The sequence below is a fragment of the Nyctereutes procyonoides genome, unplaced genomic scaffold (assembly GCF_905146905.1).
Source record: "Nyctereutes procyonoides isolate TBG_1078 unplaced genomic scaffold, NYPRO_anot_genome, whole genome shotgun sequence".
In the NCBI taxonomy this organism is placed as follows: Eukaryota; Metazoa; Chordata; class Mammalia; order Carnivora; family Canidae; genus Nyctereutes; species Nyctereutes procyonoides.
Window position 1 is genome coordinate 12,070,033 of NW_026575120.1, and position 20,914 is coordinate 12,090,946.

At 40.1% G+C, this 20,914-nt stretch overlaps 1 protein-coding gene across 2 annotated transcripts in view; it reads left to right on the plus strand.

Annotated features, from left to right (window-relative positions):
* Positions 1 to 20,914, plus strand: part of UNC5D (unc-5 netrin receptor D) — a 527,088-nt gene that overhangs the window by 295,826 nt on the left and 210,348 nt on the right. Inside the window, exon 2 of one of the 2 annotated variants that reach the window (XM_055335242.1) lies at positions 7,955 to 8,173. In XM_055335242.1, coding sequence (XP_055191217.1) covers positions 7,955 to 8,173 — 219 coding nt within the window. Of the gene's footprint in view, positions 1 to 7,954; positions 8,174 to 20,914 lie in introns of those variants that run through there. The other variant, XM_055335243.1, reaches the window with a different exon arrangement.

A 20,914-nucleotide genomic window follows, 5' to 3' on the forward strand; every position in this document is an offset into this window, starting at 1 on the left:
ATCCTTTACATTTTTTTTTCCTAGGGATAGATTTGTTAGTTTTTCTGATTCATGAATTTTAACACAGAAGTTAGACGCCGTGAAGTAAATTCTGGAAGTTGCCATAGTTTACAGAAACTTTTATATTCCTTCTCTCAACAGAGAATTGTTTATGTATAAATATGTACACACATACATACACACATGCTATATATAGGTATATGGTTATATTGTTATATTCTATTTCTAAGTGTATGTATATATAACACGTTTTAAAAATAGAGTGAAAGCAAAACAACGCAAATGTAAATTCTCAATAATCTCATAATGCATAGAGAACCATTGAACTAAATGTGGCCTCTTATTCCCTTTGGAGAACTGCTATCATGGGAATAAGTGTCTCATGCTAACTCTGATTGTATATTGCATGTTGCTTCAGGAACAAGGCCTGCCATCAGAAAGAGTGTAAAATCTCTGCCTTAAGACACAGCGTCAGAAATCTATTTTGTGTATAAGTCAAGGGAGAACCAAAATGGTGGTCATTTTAAGAACAAAAAAACTTTTCCTATGGCCTTGGGAGATAATGCCACTTGTATTGGTATGATTTCAAGAATAACTCTTTCCAACATAGCAGTAAACATGGTTTCTCCCTCATTGGAAGTCTATACAAATAGTTACTTTAAACCTGGCTTTGGGGCCCATGTTGTTAAACCAAGAATACTATCTTTCTGTAATTTGGTGGTTACTCTGTGTCTGCATCTCAGAAAGCTCTTAGAGGCAGGTAGAAATAGATGTTGGGGGAACACTTGGGTGGTTCAGTCAGTTAAGCATCTGCCTTCCCGTTCAGGTCATGATCCCAAAGTTCTGGAATCAAGCCCCAAGGCAGGCTTCCTGCTCTGTGGTGAGTGTGGTTTCCCCTCTTCCTACTCATGCTTTCTCTCTTTTCTCTCTCTCAAATAAATAAAATAAAATAAAAATATTCGAGATGTTAGGTCCAAGTAGGACCAATGATTTAGTACAAACGTCAAAGTAAACTCTTTCAAATGTGAGTTCTAATGAAATATATTTGGGGCACATACCATGACTCAGGTTGGAATGCCTTCTCCATTTGTTCTCTGTTCAAGTCTTCAAGTCCTGTGTCCAAACTGTGCTGAAATGTTATCTTCCCTGTGGTGTTGTCCATGAACCCTTCCAAGGAAAGTCAGGTTCTCTCTCTCTCTCTCTCTCTCTCTCTCTCCCCTCCTCACTCCCTCCCCCTCTCCATAGTGCTCCTATGACATTTTGTGTATACTTCTAATATACTGTTTGCATGTTTATTGTTGTTCTGTAATTTTTTCTCTCTAATTTAGTGTATGAGCTCCTTGAATAAATTAACTATGTCTCAGTTAACTTTGAATCTCCAATACAGAGAACACTGACTAATCTTAGTAGGCATGCACACATACGTCAGTTTAAAAAATGAATATATTAAGTTAAGTTGTGATAATTTGGGGAATAGTGAATGTGCTTTTATAAGCTCTCCTGAAATCTGAAGTTTCTTGTTTGAGGAACAAAGAATGGCCCTTCATATTTCTTTGACTATGTAGGAAGTGTTGTTTACCATCTTGTACTCTGAAAAATTTAAGATCTGCTCAATGGAATAATATCCTAGGCTGACAATACAGAAGATCGACACAGGTGAGGTGAACTACGCAAATACAGTGATATATAAAACATTTCCATTTTTATTAGAGGTTGGGAAGAAGGTAGAATAGTTTGAGTTTAAAAAAAGAAAACTCTTATTGAGGCCTAGGGAAAGAGTCTGTGTTTCATAAATTGCATTAAATATTTGGTATGTAAAATTCTGGCTCTTGTTCTGCATTCAGTGGTACAATGCATCCCCTGTCTAATTAAATAACCATATGGAGACAAGCCACATTTCTGTAAACAAAAGCAAAGAACCTAGCTCTATTGTATTGTCTTAGGTTATGTAACTTGGTTTCCCTCGTATGGCTTTCTGCTCTGATTTGTATATTGCTGTGGCCCAATATGCTCACAGACATCAAGTGGAATTTAAAGAGCTATTTCTAAGGTGCCTTGCTTCATTTAAATACTGCAGTGAGAGGAGCTCTGGAATACTGTGAAATCTCCTATGGTTAATAACTGCTTGCCTATTAAAGGCAATGGTTTTGGGATCTGGCCAGCAGGAAATCCATTGTGTATTATCATACTGCATTGCAGGACAGCCATGTGCCTGGTTTATGGTATAAGCATTTGCTATGTGTTTATTGAATAAATAAATGCTTCACAGCATGTTTTCATGGGTTTTGACCTAACAAAATTATACTAACATATATATGGGTAGAAAATAGCAAAAACATGTTACAAGTGACAGTTCATATCATGCGGGCTCTGGGCTGAACATAAGAGTCATAATCACAAAATTAAAATACAAATATTAGGATAATAAGCTTGGGAATGGAAGTCATAGAGATCATAATTATAAATATCTTTGTTTTGTTTGCTGTTTATCTAGGCACTGGTGTTGGTGGTGGTAGTGGTGGCACATTGTATTTATGTGACATTTGGAGAATACTGTGTATTTTTTCCATACTTTATCTTACTTTAATGTCATAAACCACTGACTAATAAATTTTAATCGCTCATTTTTTTTAATGAGAAAATTGGAACCTTGTAGTTAAGTTACTCATAGAAGTTCACAGAGGTAACCTAGAGTTTAAGTCAGATTATTTGTTTCTAAAGTTCTTCTCTTTTACCAGATATAGTCTTTATGGCAGGATTATTGGTTGGACATTGAAACAAATACAGATATTTAGTACCAGTGAGAATACAGCATACTTTGGAGATAGAAAAGGGGAAAAAAAAAAGAAGAAGAAATGTGTTTCAAAGTACTCTTGGGAAAAAAAAAAAGTATGAAAATAATTTAGAATTTCGTAAAGCCTGTTAAAGTTCAACTTTATTGATATTCTAACCCTGTGCAATGCCAGCATACTTTGTGGTAGCCCAGGGTGTTATGAATCCCAGTTTGGAATGACTCTGGCCTCCACTGTGCCCAATCCTGTTACAGATTTAATAGATCAATGTGTAGAATAGTGGCAGTGTTGTATGGTTAAACATGATAATATGGCATTGCCCTGGCCCCAGTCTCTTTCTTGCTGAGGTTCACTGTCTCCTGTAATAATCCTTGTTATTTTCTGAAATATTTATTTAGTCATTTTGAGAGAGAGAGAATGAGTATGTGTGCACACACACAGAGGGGAGGGCAGAGGGAGAGGGAGAGAAGCTTAAGCAGACTCCCCACTCAGCATGGAGCCCAACATAGGGCTCAATCTCATGACCCTGAGATCATGACTTGAGCTGAAACCAAGAGTCAGACGCTTAATTAACTACACCACTCAGGCACCCCTACTCCATGTTATTTTAATTGGAGTTTCAGTAGTTAGTTTCATCCCTAAGCAAGAATATTTGTTTCCAAATGAAATAATGAAAAAGCTTTTTCATTACTCTCAAACACTTATTCTTCAACCTCTTTGTTTTCTGACTTGAGTGAGGATACCTAGTCATTTGATCATAATTAGTTGAATACCTGCTGTGCTGTTCTCTCAAAAATATTTTTTTTCTCAAGACCTTGTCTAGAATATGTCCATAATACACCCTTTCTGACCTTTCTAGTCTGCTAACAGGATAACTGTGTGAATGATCTTTAAGATGAATATTACACTTAACATAGGCTCTCAGGTACTACATGGATAATAAACAATTTTATATCTTCTTTGGTTTTATGAACTGCATGCTACTGCCATAAGACGCTCACTAAATTATCATGCCAGACTTCTAAGGGTCCATTCATCTGAACTAAAATTAAATTGTGAGGTGATTGGAGTCTGAGACCTGTGTTCAAATTCTGGGCCCCATTGACCAACCGTATAACCTTAGACAAGGCACACTAACTGAAGCATTTCCTCAGTTGCGAAACAGGATACTTATAGTGCCTCCCACAGAGAGTTGGTATGAAGCTTAAGTGACCTAATCCACATAGAAGTTGCATCGCCATATTCTGTAATCATTCAGTACATGGCAGCTCTTAGTTTTTACTCCCTGCTCTCCTAGTTTCCATGCTTTTTTAGCTGTCCCAAATTCTGTAGCACTGAGAACATTGGAATTTAATAAAGTGAAGCTTGGAGCTCTGGTTTTGCTTAAGAAGCTATTCCTACTTGTATCAGTGAGGAATATCTTCTGTAAAACAACAGAAAAATCTGACTGTTAGTAGTTTAAATAAGTAAAGATTAAAAAAAAATTATCTGGAGGTGGATGCCCCATGGAGCTATTTCACTCTACACTGTCTGCTCCTCTGAGATTTTTCCTCTTGAACTTCCCTAGTTAAGGCAGGAACAAGAAGGAGAAGGGACAGGAACCTACTACCCCTGTTTCTTTTATCAGGAAAATAAAAGCTTCCTCAGAGATTTCTGCTTAGGAATCATTTGCCAGGGGGTTGTCACGTGACCATTCCTACCTGCAAAGAAGTAAACTGAGTCCATGCCTTCTGCAGCCTCTACTGTAAAAGCAGGCATGGGAAAAGGCAATTGACCGGGTCACATAGTCACCAGCGCTTGTCACACTGGGTTTAAAACTTTTCTTTGAATTAGAAAGCAGTGGCGTGTGTATTGAGATTATAGGTTCCTTTACCCTGAAGCCCACAACTGTTCATGCAGGCTTCCATAAAACCATTTATTAAGGTAAGTTGCCACCCCCTCCCACCTCTTCCAAAGAGCGGTATCCATTGGCAACTTCTAAGCCCCTGAAAAGTACCCACATCACTTCTTTTCTTTCTGCCACATTCCTTTTGCTTAAATGGAGGCAGGTGACTCTGGGCCTTGCGGGTTAAGGGAGGGATATCTTCCTGGAGGTCTGCCTGCTGGGAGATCCCAGCCTTCTTGTGGCACAGAAGCCATCTGGAGAGCTGGGCATTACTGCAGTACAAATTTGATCCTGAGCCCAGTGAGGAACGTAGGGGAGAGGAAGTGGGCCTAGAGGAGGGTGTTAGTAAACACCGCTACCAACATTTCACTATACAAAGCAAAAAACCTGGGCACCTGGGTAGCTCAGTGGTTGAGCGTCTGCCTTTGGCTCAGGTCATGATCCGGGGATCCTGGGATCAGTCCTACATCGGGCTCCCTGCAAGCAGCCTGCTTCTCCCTCTGCCTGTGTCTCTGCCTCTCTGTGTGCCTCTCATGAATAAATAAATAAAAACTTAAAAACGGAAAAGCAAAAACAAAACAAAACAAATAAAGAAAATCATTTATTTCATTTCATTGTTGGAAGGATACAAATACATGGTGATATGTATGCAAATATACCTATGATCTCACCTTCCAACTGCCACCCTTGATAAATTGACATTTTCCTTTGTTCCTTCTTTCATGGATCCTGGCCCTTTCCCTAGACATACATGACTTTGACATGGCTTCAGTAATAATTAAGATGTAATGTTACAATTTGCCTTCTTCCCCCCTCCTCTGAACATTAAGATTGATTGATTCTTAATGGAGGTCCTTGAGATAGCAGGACACTTACCTACATACTTTTCTATTCTACTCTCCTGTTTTGTTTCAGGTGAAAGCTAAACTTCTTACTTTGTTTAAAGGGTATTTATTAAAATAGCAGGATGGTAGCTTAATTGCTTTTAGATCTCTGTTTTGTGAATTGGATGGTTTAAACTTGATTAATGATGTAGTGCCTTTGACAGTTTATTTATTCTGAATAAAGCGGCCTTACTGTTTATTTAGAATTAGTTGTTTATGATTCACCCTGCCTCATTTTAGTAGTTACTTTGGACATTCGTGCATTGTTACTAGTTAAGCAAAAGGCATCATCCAAAATGTATGCCTGGGGCTGTTCATTGAGGCTGACACCATAAGGTTTGGGTATTCTTTATCAAGTGACCCTTTTCTGCAGCAATGAATTACTTTGGACAGAACTCAAGCCCGTGATGGGAGTGTGAGCTGTTTGATGTCCATATAAAATCTTTTAATACCTTTGTCATTTCCTCTAATGCATGGATTTACAAAAGCCTGAGGGGACTTAGTATTTATTGAAGATGGAAATTGGCATGAGCAGTCAGTAACAAAATGAATTAATATATGATCTATTTTATGAAGTCCATTGTCAATGTAATTTAAAACATTAAAAAAAAAACCACAATAAACCTCTCAGATACTGTCCTGAAACCCTTCTTATGCCATATGGCATATACACATTTTATTTTGAGTGACTGTATTGTACTTTTATGACATAAATAGTTTCTTCTCTTGCTCTTTAGGGCATTTGCTTTAGGATGAATTTTTGGTACTTCCAGTAACTTACACATGATCTGGCTTTTCTATTATAAATGCATTTTAAAGCTTACAGTATCTTAAACTCTTTGCTGTGTGAGGTTTTATCCTCCCTTACGTTGATGTATTTAGTGGGAAAAAAATAGTTTGGAGATTCAGACTCTTGTTTTATGTAATTCATTGCAGTGGTACAAGTGGTGCTTGTGTGTTTCCACTGACAAGGCGTGTTTTTCATAACTCACTGTCTTTCATTTCCTTCCTTACACAAAAATAGAATTATAGGCTGTTATACCTTTTATGCCCTAGTCCCTCTCTTTCTATTTGCATTGGAGAATGCCCCAAGTCTTAAAATATTACCCCCTACTACTGTGACTTATGTTTACCTTGGACGGTGCTTCCTTGATACATGTTGTGGACCTAAGTGTGAATCATAAGAGGCTCTTGTTCCAAACTATGCTGAAGGTGCACAGAGAGGGGCCAGTCTACATTACAGGATGCACCCTGTCACCGAGGCTTGCTCCTGCTCCTGATGAACTGGGTTGTTCATCCAGTGCCCTAGCTGGGTCCCTTTCCCCAGCTTTCTCCTGGAGACTGGTTTGCTTTGCATGTGAATAACCCTTTCCAGGGCATTTGTTGATCTCCCTATGAAATTCTTGCCCTCTTTGTTCTTTCTTTGGAGTGGTCATGGAAGGCATACCTGTTGCTCTTGGGCACTTCCACCATACTGGCACTTCCCATTCAGATCTTGCTCCCTGTGACTTAGTGGTAGTTTCCCAGGACTTAAGTCCTTGCTTAGTGTAGTGAAGAGGTAGTGAAGTGAAGTCTTGGCTTCTGCCTTTCCCTTTTTATTTTGCTTCTCTCTACTCATCAATTCCCTAAATTTAGGGGAGAATCGTGGCCATTTTTTTTTTATCTTTGAAGATACATAATTATAGGTCCAAAAGTAAAAAGCTCATGGCTATTTTAATGGTTCATTTCAGTTTGTAGCCTTGAAAGAGATTCACAGTATATTGAGGGGAGGGTTGGGGCAGAGAATATAGCCATGGTCAAGTGGAACGAATGTGCATTCCTTTTAAAAGGTTCAGTAAGTTGGTGAGGTTTTGGAGAAAACTGTTGAATACCAGCCAATCTCCAGTTTCATAGGTAGAGAAGGCAGACAATTTGGAATTTTTTTCACATGTCTTAAGACTGAACATCCTCCGACAACATTGGCATTATCCATGCTCATTTATGGGAGAACAAAAGCTATTTCCACCATTATTTCAAAGTTTGGAGGCAGCTCGGAGGCCTTCATTGGACACCTTCAGTAAACCACTCGCCAGATGGAATTGAAGTTTCAGCTTCTCATCCGCCACATGTTGTCTCTGTTCTTTCAGCAAAGACTTGCAGACTCAGAACTGCAATTTTGAGGAAATTTCCTATTCATTATTTTCCCTTGTCTGGTGACCCTGAAGGGGTGTCCAGCTTGAGGCACCATATTATACTAGTTTAGTCCTCTAGAAGAGAATTCATGTGCATAGGCCTTCACGAGTGTGCTGTATTGATAGGATGCAGTGTTTTCCAGCACAGATTCCTAAAGCCCACATCCTGACACATGTACTGTTGATATAGGCAGCATGCTAATGGCCTCTTCGATTTTGCAGGAACTGACAATGGCGAAGTCCTCCCTGAGTCCATCCCCTCAGCTCCTGGGACCCTGCCTCATTTCATAGAAGAGCCAGACGATGCTTACATCATCAAGAGCAACCCCATTGCACTGAGGTGCAAAGCAAGGCCGGCCATGCAGATATTCTTCAAATGCAATGGCGAGTGGGTCCATCAAAATGAACATGTCTCTGAGGAGAGTCTGGATGAGAGTTCAGGTAAGAATGTGAAGCAATTCTTAGATCCTCACATGGTGGCTCTTTAGATCCTCATGTTGTCTCTGGCTGATAAAAGCTATGGGGGCCACCCACCAGTGCTTTATTTGAATAAGGTCCTATTGACATCATCCAGGAATACAAGGTGCTATTGTATATTTAAATGACTCCACAGCAACTTTGCTAGTTGACTCTAGGAGAGTAAAGGGGCATTTTTATTTCCCCCCTCTATATAACTTTAGCACCCAATTTTGTATGGAAGCTAATATTCTCACTGGAAATAAGATCTACCAGTCATTGCTTTCATATTCTCAATTCTAAATATTTTGGAAGGCAAATCTTTCACCAAACACCTTTTTTCAGCAGCATGATTTCAGTTTCTTTAAACTTTCCTCCTAGATCTTATTCTTATAACATCATTCTCCATGGTTGAGGGTTTCTGAATCTTCTTTAGGTTCTGTGTGATGACAGAGCCCAAATCTGAGTGCTAAAATGAATAGTATCTCCATTATGAAAGAATTTAGGGGCTGTCTTTATTAATTTGGCTAACTTAGCCTATGGGGATGATGAGAATAATGATCATACTGGCTAGTGTTTATTGAACACTTACTATGTACCAGGTCTTATCTAAGCATTTGACAGACCTTTTCTCACTGTCTTTCCAACAGCCCTCTGGGATAAATCATACTGTCATTACCTTCTTTTAGATAAGGAAACTGAGACTCAGAGACACTAAGCAAACTACAGGTTTGTACTGAATCTGAAAGCAAGATTATTTGACTTCAAACTTGCAAAATTTAAGGGTGCCTGGGTGGTTCAGTTAAGTGTTTGACTTTTGATTTCAGCTCAGGTCATGATCTCAGGCTCTTGAATTGAGCCCCATGCTCAGTGCTTCCTCCTCCCCCTGCTTGTGCATGCTTGCTTACTTGCTCTCCCTAAAATAAATAATACATTTTAAAAAACTTGCGAAATTTGTAACTTGTTAAATTTTAGTGTGTAACAGAAACAGTATATGCTTTTGAACTTTGGCTCCTCAGACCACCTGAAAATTTAGCCTCACCCTAAAACCAATCTGTTCTCACTATAGATTTTTGCTCTTACTCTTCCAACTCACTCTCTAGATAACAGATTTTGAATAAGTCAGAAAGCCTGAGTATAATTAGGAGTTTCAAGTCAGCTTAATGTATTAACTCTATACCACTGCTACTCAATGCGAAAGGCCTTATATAGTGTCCGAAGAAAGCGAAGACACAGTGATCTCTGGGACTTTACACCTACTGATATGGAGAAGTCCAATATACCCATAGATGTACTTATCCTATGGAGCATTAAAAAAAAAAAAAAAGCTTATGACTTTTTTTTCTGATAATTAGGATTATCAGAAAAGGCGTGGAAGCAATAGCATTTGTTTTTTTAAGATTTTATTTACTTATTCATAGAGACACAGATAGAGGAGGGGGGGGCAGAAGCAGGCTCCATGCAGGGAATCCAATGTGGGACTCGATCCCGGGTCTCCAAGGATCACACCCTGGGCTGCAGGCAGCACTAAACCACTGCGCCACTGGGGCTGCCCAAGAAAGAGCATTTGAAAGGAATATTGATGATTCCTTAATTCAAAGTAAGTGAGTGAATTAATTTATTAATTCTATACTAAATAGGAGATAGAGAGAGAGAGAGAGAGATCTGTGGCCTGGAGGTCAACATTAGCAATGAAGGAAAGCTTAGTGGGTGGCTCAGTGGTTGACCATCTGCCTTCAGCTCAGGTTGTGATCCCAGGGTCCTGGGATCAAGCCCTGCATCAGGCCCTGCACAGGGAGCCTACTTCTCCCTCTGCTTATGTCTCTGCTTCTCTGTGTATCTCTCATGAATAAATAAGTAAAATCTTTTAAAAAGAAAGCAAGAAGTCGGGATCCCTGGGTGGCGCAGTGGTTTGGCGCCTGCCTTTGGCTCAGGGTGCGATCCTGGAGACGCGGGATCGAATCCCATATCGGGCTCCCGGTGCATGGAGCCTGCTTCTCCCTCTGCCTGTGTCTCTGCCTCTCTCTCTCTCTCTCTCTCTCTCTCTCTCTCTCTCTGTGACTATCATAAATAAATAAATTAAAAAAAAAGAAAGAAAAAGAAAGCAAGAAGTCTGATTTGGTTGAAAGAGAAAATGGATGTGGAAACTGGCCAATTTAGTTCAATCAAGGGCTTAAAAGGCCTCACTTATAAGTGAGCAGTTCCTTACTTAATTTCACGAATATGGGCAGGGTGGGATTGATTATATTGACATATGGGAATGCAGTGGCTGGAGCTCTGCTTTTAAGATGGAATCTGGTACAGGTGTTTGGAATGGTAAGAAGAAACAAGAATGGATGAGTTAGGAGACTGGGATATTTCAGTTGAGTTGAAAGAAAAGTCTGGCCTCCAGAGTGGTAGCCACAGAAATAAGAACTAGATTTCTGGTGTGAGAAGCACTTTAACCAATCAGACTTATTAGCTGGTGCAATGAATGAATGAAAAGATGGAGGAGTAACAGTCTCAACAGAAGCAGAAGGGGAGGATGCTATTGATGTAAATATATTAGCAAGGAGAGAAGGCTGAGATCTTTGGACAAGCTGAATTTGAAATATTTGTGGGATATAATGAAGAGATGTAGATATGGAGTTTATAGAGTTCAGAGATAGAAGAGTCAATTTGGTCGTCATAAAGAAAGGATGAAGCCATGGAGACAAACGAGTTGTCAAGAGAGAATGGGCAACATGAAAAGAGAATGGATCCAGAATGCTACTTCCTTGGGAGTCAGTAGGGGTAATATCACCAGCCAACAAAGAAGCATACAGGGTGAGAGAGTATGCTCTGCTCCAAAGCAAAAAGTGAAACTTTTTCCAAAAGATCTTCAGGTGATGCTGTTTCTGCCTGGGAATCAATAAAGAAGGCAAAGAACTAAACATATATAAACAGTGCTAAGCATCATACAGTTCTGAACTCATCTGGGATTACATAATTTCAAAAGGTAGAGAAACACCTAAAACCTTATCACAATTCCCTCTTGCAGTTTGGACCTGGTATAAAGAAGGAAAAAAAAAAGTGGCTATTTTAGAGATGTTGTTCTGCAGACCAAAAGCATGCTTATAATTCTGCAATTTAAATGTGAGAACTGGAAGGGACCTTAGTAATAATCTAACAGCCCTATTTTATGCAATAAAAATCTTAAATTCCAAGAGCTACAACTAGTTTATGGCATAGCTATTTCTAGAACCCAGATCTCCTGGGGCACCTGGCTGGCTCAGTCAGTAGAGTGTGCAACTCTTGATCTTGGGGTTGTGAGTTTGAGCCCCACATTGGGTGTAGAGATTACTTAAAAATAAAATCTTAGAAAAATAGAACTCAGGTCTCCTGCTTTCTGCTTCAGATATAGTCCGTCCAGACTATAAGCCACATTTACATACTACAGTTTCCTGTTCTCCTGTGTAGTCAGAATATTGACAAATTCTCTTACTGACATGAGGATGGGTTTCAGCACATGGCTTCTCATTTTCATCATGTGCCTGTATTTCTGCTTCCCAAGTGTATAATCCCATAGTCATTCCATTGGGATTTCTCTATCCCTCAGCACTTCTGCCATCTTTGTGAAGGCTAATCCTTTATTCTAAGTCATGTGTCTGGTGCTGTTAGGCAAGAATTTATACCAACTGAAAACAGACATTTCTACGATTGCAGGTATAATGTCCTTCTTAAAGAAAGGGTTTGGCATAATCAAGGCAAAGGAGGAAGACAAATCAAATCTTGGTGTCAGCAAAGTTTCTTCTTTTATGCTCCCAGGATTGAGATCTTAAATATTTCTTGCATTGAGAGAGACTGAGTCACAAACAGAGTAGCCCCATTTACCTTGGTGTGAAAACTTCAAAGGAGGTCTCTGAAATCTGGGAAAGAACAACAAAGGGAATAGCATTTGCCATGTGAGCAAAAGCCTGTAGAACAATGGGAGACTATGAAAGGCTTATATGTCTTATATTCAATTAGTCCAGCTGGAAAGGACTCAAGTTCCAGTGGCTCAGTGAGGCTCTGTGTTTTATTGTCAGATGTTTCTGGCCTAGATTTTGTCCCATAATGAACTCAAAATAGCAGAATCCCATTGGGTAAACTCCAAATGAAAGCTAGGAAGAACATTGAAAAATGGCCAGGCATTTTTTTTTATACCACTCCTAGAAAATCCTATATCCATTCTCATCGAAGGACCTCTCGATAAGTATTGCAATCCAATTTAACACTGCACCCTCTTGTAATTTTGCAATGTTCTGTTTTGCTATTGCTTCCCCCTTTTAATTCCTCTAGCATTGCTAGGCAACTCCATGTCTTGGAGATAGCAGCGCTGATTACATTCTCTGTTTCCATGTAAAAGTTGCCCCTCTCCACTTAAAAAAAAAAAAAAAGGAAAAAGAAAAAAGACCAATAGAAGTCACAAATTTCAAAGAAACTGGAAAGAATAAGGATTCATAAATGGCAAAACCTGAAGAGATTATATACCAATTTTTTGTTGAGAAAGAATTTAAATTTTAGCAGCTACCTCTTTGAAAAGAATTTAATAAGCACAACCTTTTCTTCCAAGTCATTTTGATTGAATCAATAGGAAAAAAAAAATGTTTCGCCCTAAACAGTTTTCTTCTGTACTTAATGAAAATCACTGTCTACTGCACACTGCAATTATGTTTCCTAAGGTCTGTATTAATAGAGAAATAGTGGAAAGTGGAGCAAGATGAGTGGAGATGGTGTATGCCAAACCAATACATCAGTGCAATTAAGGCTGGAAACAAAATGGCCTTCAGTATTGAAAAATAGATGCATTACTTCCCTTGGGGTCTTCAATACTGAGCTTGAGCACAGGGCTTGACTACCTTTACAGACTTAATGGCTTTTGATTGGGTTTGCAAAGTAACTCCTGCCAGTCCAGTAGGAGCAAAGGATGCCAAGAGGCCAAAGACAGTAAGACCACATTTGAGCAGAGGTAGAGAATTGCCCATGTTTTTTTTTGAGAAGCTGGTAGTAACTCCTTATATATCTTTGGCCAACACAATCTCGATGTCAGCCCTCCAAGAGAATTTTGATATTATTTTTGCTTAACATTTTCTTCCTTCAAAGTACTAATGGGAAATGTATAAGACTTGGGAGTGTTTGGAGTAGACACAGAATATTTTGTATTTTCCAAATTGGAAGCAATAAGTCTTTGCAGTTGTTAAAGGCTGCAAACTGCCTTTGGTCTTTCTGGTAATTTGGCCCCGTCATCTAAGAGTTCAAATAAGAAGAAAAAGGATTGTGTGTTTTCACGCAATTTAGCTTGGAAAACCCAGAGCTAGAGTTCTTTCCTGCAAAAGGCACAATTTATTTGACATGAGTTACTGTGTTGCACAGACATGGCTATACCTCTTAGTAATGTACACTTTCGGTTCTGTGCACAAGCCAACGGGTCCTCTTTCATTTGTTCTGCCTCATTTCATTTGGAAATATGGGAACTCTTCTTCCTGGGGTTTTTCCTCTGTTAACATCTGGAGTGGAGAGGTAATCCCAACTCGTGAATCACGCCCCTGAGAAAACAGGCAGAGTGCTCAGTACCGGAGAAATTAAGAGATTTAATATAACAGGAAGGCACACACACGCACACACACACACAGAGGGGAAAAAAAAAAAAAAACAAGAACGAGCAAAACCCATCCTTGGCAATTAAGATAAAGTAGCCTATGGGAAGCTTGAGTTATCAATAAGCTAAACCGCTTTTTTATTGTTCAATAAAAACAGGAGTTCCCTTAACAACGCTCCATGGCTCTTATCTTACTCTACCTTGGAGATATTGAACTCTAATGAGTGAAATAATGTGTATTCCAATGCGTTATGGGAAAAGTTTCAACTCTGGTAAACTAATATTTTTCTTCTTAAAGAATATCATTTCAAGGCTTTCAATTGTGTGTGATTTCCTTTTTAAACAACTGGAGTCCCTCTCTGGGGATAAAAGGTTAATGGATTGTGTTGAGAAAAGGGAGAAGAGTAGAAATAAAAATGTATTAAATCTTTAAAGTTTGTATCTAAGAACTTTGCTGTGCTAGTGATGGGGATTTGAATATAGTTTCTTCCAGAAAACCATTAATTTGAAGTTACCTTCAATGACTCACAAATCACCAAGGTACATTTGGGAAACATATTTTAGTCCACATAACACATAAATGATCAATCTCTCAGGGGTTCCATTGACAGTCTGTGGGTTTAAAACTTACTTTCAAAGAAATGTTCTTCCGTCCCACTCCAGATTTCATCTTGTTCATCAGTCTGCTACTCAGAGAGGACTGACCTATTCTTAAAAGGTTTCCAGGAAAATATTATGAATTCTTTCCATAAACTTGTGACAGAGTATGAAGACTTTGTTTCTCGTGTCCAGTTTAATCCTAGCTACAAAAAATTGGAGACCATTTATACTCACTCCATCCTTAGCGGAGATAGTTAGCTGCTAACCCCTCCTGATAGGCACCAGCGATCTGTTGTGACCACTAAATTCTTTACCAGTGCCTTTGGACTTTTTCCATTTTTTCTATTCATACAACTCTCAGAAGTATTGTTGTTTGAAGTAGGAGTTAGAGGAATCTCAAAGAAAGCTTGAAGACAGCGTGGTGATAAAGAGCATAGGTTATCAGTGTTAGATGGTACTGTTTGAAATCTGACTCTCCCTTTATAGACTGTTTCAGGTACACATGTGACCTGGCTTCTTTCTACCTCAGTTTTACCAAGTGTAAAATAGCTATGATTGTATCTGTCACTTGAAACTGCTATGAGGATTACTCATCTGAGGGTCTGGTGTAGAGCAAGTGGTCAATCAAGGTTAGCCTTCAAAAGGATAAATCTAAAATTGCTTATTATTATTATTTTTAATGGAGCATGTGGCTGTTGATTACTCTTCAAAAACAAATAGAAAATTACAAACTTGTATACTTCCAAAAAGACAAAAGAGCTGATATTATTAATAGGCAAGTATTGGTCTTGCTTAGAAGAACTTGCTACTGGCTTGTGATTCTTTCCTTCAAGTTTTATGTTATTCTCCAAGCCAATGGTAGCATTGTGGGTGGTAGAAGTCATATGATATACCCTAACCTCACAGCAGATAATTTGGGTGAGTGCAGGATGGGGAAGTCGCTGACTTGGGTGGCAAGGTTGGAAATCATGACTGTTGCCCACATAGCTGTGAATCTGATGTCTGAGTAAGTCCTTCACAGGGTTCTGTCCTTTATGTAACCCTACTGTGTCTACTCCTGGCTCTTGAGTTTCCTTCTCTCCGCTATCAGACAACAATATCAAGTTAATTTGCTTTCCTCTGCCAGACACCTCTGTGCTGATTAATTCTAATCTCTGGTGTGGAGGAAATTGGAGAGCTTGAGTGTATTCTTAGTTTCTGTACTTAACACTGAACTTGTGGTGCTTCTGAGGAATATGTGGAGTGGTTATTATCTAGGGGAAACTAAAGAGTATTCATTAGGCATCGTGCACATTCAAAGGATTATTATTATTATTTTTTTTTGGTCAAAATACATTTTAATCTTGTTGCTAAGATGAAGTGGCAAAAGACATTTAGCCCTAATTAAGCATCTGCCAGTAAAATGAAATATGGTTCTACCTTTTAATTATCTACATTTAACTTACTATTTTCAATAGCATTTTGGCCTGAAGATATCCAAGGTCCCCAAAGAAATGGAGGCACACTTCTGTGAATGCTCCCCTAATATCTCAGACTTTTAAAACTTCAAATATGTGTCCAATTTGTGTTGGACATATATTTGAACCTTATTTTAGGGGGCACCTGAGTGGCCCAGCATTTGAGCATCTGCCTTTGGTTCAGATAGTGAACCCAGGGTACTGGGATTGAGTCCCACATTGAGCTCCTCACGGAGCCTGCTTCTCCCTCTGCAGATGACTCTGTCTCTCTCTCTCTCTCTCTCTCTCTCTCTCTCTCTCATGAATAAATAAATGCAATTCTTTGCTTTAGATGTCATTCTGACCAGGTAAGGGAAGAGGCTTCAAGTCCCTGATGGAATGGCAGCCACCCCCAGAAGCTTTTGTTGCCGTGGGGAGGTGGGAAGCTATTCCCATGGGTCCTGTAGCCCTCTGCATTCCTGCCAGGGCAGTTTTCATGCCTTATTGTTGGGGCAGGTTGAGAGGTCTCCCCTCCAACCCAGAAGCTCCTCCAGGGCAAGAATCTGGATCATCTACTTTGTCACCATATCCTCAGCCCCTGGCATAGTGGCAGGCACATATGATGCACTTGGTTATTGTTTTCAAATAACATACATTGCAGATCATGTGACATCTTTGATATATTTCCTATGAGGTGGGACCTGTGGCAAGATGAGAACAGAAACAATACTAATGTGGTGTTAGGATGAAATAGGGCATTGCTAAAGGTAAAAAGCTATACACAATGGTATAATGATCAGTAATGATAATAATGTTATTCAAAAATGGGGGAGCTTCTCATTGTTGAAGCCTGTCTTCTAGGCTCTATCCCCAGACTAGGAAGAGGCACATGACAAACATTCCCTTCTAAAAATGGTGGACTCCTTTCCTCCAGCAGAATGGCTTGTTTTCTGTCTTCTCAGGAGACTGTGGAGTATAGAGGGACTCAGAGCCAAATGCACGCATCGGAGGGGACCAAAACACTGTGACAGATGATGGTTCCTTAGAGAAGGCTCTTGAATATGAGATGGTGCTTTCCAGGAAAAGTTTGATTTTCCTCTTTTCCTCTTTCAAAGAATTGAGGAAGGTCCTTTGCTACTCATAAAGCTATGTTGGAAATAGTTCTTTGGAACTTTGTCTTTGGAAAGCAATGTCCTCATTCTCTTGGTTAATCCCCAATCTTGGAACATTCCAGTGTGGAACATGAAACACGGGGTTGGTCAAACACTGAGCTAAACTGGGCTGGGAAAGGGGCACTGAGCCTTGGATGACAAAACAGTTCACCAAAACCTAGTTTGCTGGTGTCTGACTTCTGTGTGGTTTTGGGATAGGAATGATGTCTCCAAGGGAGAAAGATGGATCCTTAACCTGCCATCTTGAATCTAGTTCTCCAGTCTAGTAAGCCAAGCATCTGGCCACAAAGAACCTCCAAATGATTGAAGGACAGGAGGCTGTGAGGGGTGGCAAGCATGGGAGAGCTGTGTCAAATCCCTTCCCAAGTGCCCATCAGCAGGTATAACTGAGAGCAGGTTGGCAACAGTGACCACGGCAGGATGCTGCCGATGGGCTTTGCAGAAGTGTGATAATGAGCAGTAGATAAAAGACGTGGGACAGCTGTTAGGCACTGGGCTACAGTTGGCATGGTGCTGAATGTTCTATTCTTTATTTCCTACAGAACAAGTTAAGACTACGGCTAGAGCCCTTTTATTAAAAGTTGGCCAGGAATAAATGATTTTCCTCCTTTTTCTCTCAACATTTCTTCCCCGCTGTCTTTTGTATTTCTCTTCTTGGAACACTAAAGCCTCTACCTTCAATTAGTTGGAAAACTCTGTAACTTTTAGTCTCCCAACAGGATTAGACCTGCTAAGAGTAACTAGTATTTTCTATCTGATAAATAAGGGGATTACAGCAATAACTGCTGTCAGCATTTTTCTCATTTAAACAAATAAAGCTGACAAATGATGAAGTTCTGTGCTGCTCTGTTATGTTTAGTACATGCAGAGCAATTATTCATCTGCTGGCAACATTAGTCTCCATACAACTCAACCATCCAACAGCGCAGAAAGCTTATTAGCATATCAGTCCCATAGTCATAGTTTTATATCTTGTAAGCCTCTAGTCCATCACAAAGGCTGATGGTTATAATTTACACACTAATTTAAAGGGCTGGACTCTTCCCGTGCTTATTAGTTCACGAGTTACTGGGTACAGTGCGACCCTTACTTAAGAGAGAGTCATCTTCTGTTTGCCAGGATTTGTGCTCCTCAGTAGCATTTCCTGTGAACAGGTTCCCTGGAGAGATGTGGAAGTGGATAGCCATCTTGTTGGCGCTGTTGGATGAACCTCAGTGGAGGGGAGTGGGTGGAGATTTCCTTAAATAGAGCTGCTCCTCGTGGGTGTTTGGCACGCATGCACTTAATATATGTGTATGTGGTGTATATATCAGTAGGCAGAGTTATAAGGGGGACTTTGGAGAGAATATACCATTTAAATATTTTGTATTCAATGGAATTATTTCTTGTTATGGTAGAGATAAGTAAAATAGGTACAAGGTATTCATGGTTTTCCAAGAGTTCTCCTAGAGAGAATGTGTGACAAGAACTGAAGACTTGTGGATAGAAGAAGGCCTAATACAGACAGATAGTGATTTTGAGGGAGTGTGTGTGTGGGGGGGTGATGTCTCTTGTGGCCTTTCAAAGAAGCCTGCCACCCTGATGCTACCTGCAGGAAAAACTCACTGTGCTTAGAAATAGTGGGTTTCTACTATTCATTTGGCTTCTCCAGTCCCCTGGGAAAGCCTCTGTGAAAGACGTGTAACTGACTCATCCTAGCATTGAAATTGTGACTTCAACATCGTGCTGTCATCTGCAGTTTGTCTAGAGGAGGGGGTAAGATCAGTTAGGACCTTCATGGTGACTATCCATGGTCCACAGTTAACGCTTCCCAAAACAAATACGCAGCTGCCTATGTGCCCACAAGTTTAGTTTCTGTATTTGATGCTCTGACGTCGTGGGCTCTTGCTGACACTGCTGTCCTGCCAGAGGGCTGGCTAATTCACCGAGAAAGGGAATCTGTCTGTGAGAGTGCCTTTCATAGGCAGATCAATCAATCCAGAGTCCATCCCCCTAGCCACTTATTTTATTAAGCTCTTAGACTCCAGGGCAATATTTTCCTATCCTCACCTCAGGACCGAGTACCTGACAACTAGGGACAGCCACTATGTCCCACTGAAATGATTCAAATCAGCCCATTCTAAACCTGTTTACCCTGCCTCTTCCCGAGGAAACCACAGGAAAGGCTCTTGCCCTCATTTTCCTGTGCCCCTCTGCCTCCTAGCATCCCCCAGGTAGCCCTGCATTGGGTGCTGTGCTTGTTGTTTCTAGGGATTTCTGAGCTTAAATCTTCTTTCTGGACAATTGTTTCCATTTGTTTTGTGTGGTCTTACCATACCTCAGGAAAACAAACCCTGGGTGCCCTTAAAAAACCATGGTGCCTAGATGAAATCATAGCAAGTTTTGATGTTTGGATATGGAAACTTCCTGTTTAATAAGCATCCAAATAGTCCTGAACCATTTTGAGGTGATGTTTGTCTTCATTTCCAACCTGGAGGAAGCTGATAATGTAGATGTTCTAGTAAGATGGAGAAAGAATAAATAGAATAGAATAGCCCTCCCCCAGCTTGAACATATTTCTAGATTTTAAAAAACGTATTTATTGGAAAAAGAGCATGTGAGCACAAGCAGGAGGAGGGGCATACAGACAAGACAAGCAGACCTCTCAAGCTTATAATTGAATGCTTCTCTGAGAGACCCCTGATTCCTAAATAGTGGGCATATTTCTGTCTCAGTAGGTCCCTTCACCCTGTGACAGAGGATGTATTGATTTGGGGTTCTCTCTCTTCCCTTCCACTATTCAAAGTAAATCATCATTTGCCTCAAATCAAAGAGAAAACTATAACAAAAGCCCCCTGCTCTGCAGCCCATTTCCTTATTTTTGTTTATTTCAACATATTTTCGAATCCCCAGCATGCGTGGCTATACTCCCCATCCCCCCCCTCCCGTCTGCTTTTGTCCTAACCATTCTGTTTTGTTTGATTGCTTAATTTTTATTCTCCTGTCTCTTTGACCTGCCAACCCCACCTCCTCCTCACCCCTGTCTTCCCACTCACACTTTATATTTCCTTAAGTGCAAAGATGAAAATACCACCATCCATAAAAACCCCCTCTCAGGCTTCTTTTCTGTTCGGTGTAGGACACAGCTTTTGGGACTCTTACATCTCTTCCAGGGAAACAAAGTGTTCTTTCCTTCCACAAACAGGGAAACGTAGGTTATCAGCTGTCATCAAAGGGATTTTCTATATGTGGTCCCTCCTAAAAATTGAGAAAGTGTGACTCCAGTTGTGCATGGTGATTTCTGTGGTCATAAAACTCTCTCTCAGGGACACCTGGGTGGCTCAGCGGTTAAGCGTCTGCCTTTGACTCAGGTCATGATCCTGGGGTCCTGGTATCGAGCCCCACATCGGGATCCCTGCATAGAGCCTGCTTCTCCCTATGCCTATGTCTCTGCCTCTCTCTTTATGTCTCTCATGAATAAATAAATAAATATTTTTAAAAAAAACCTCTCTCTTCACATACTATCGATAACATGTTAAGGATTGGTTAGGAGGGACTGTCTCCCAGCCTTGACCAATCCTGCACCTCTGTTCTTGTCATCCTATCAGCACCCAAGACAGAATCATATTCCACCCTCTCCATCAAAAGCCCCAGGGCTCTTTTGATTACACTGATGGCTCTATCCCATGAATTCCTTTTGAATTTGAAGACAAATGCATAATTATGCATTTAATTTTTCTTTAAATGTCCCCTGTGTTAGGCTTATTTCCATAATTAAGTATAAGCACCTAAAATACAGAGACAGAATTTTAATTTTCGAGAGGGACCTGTACGTGGGGCTGGTTTTGCTCTAAGACCCCAGATCTTCCATTATCAGACTGTGTAACTGTGGACAGGTGAATTAGTCTCTCCGAGACAGTGCTTTGGTCTGCGTGGTGGG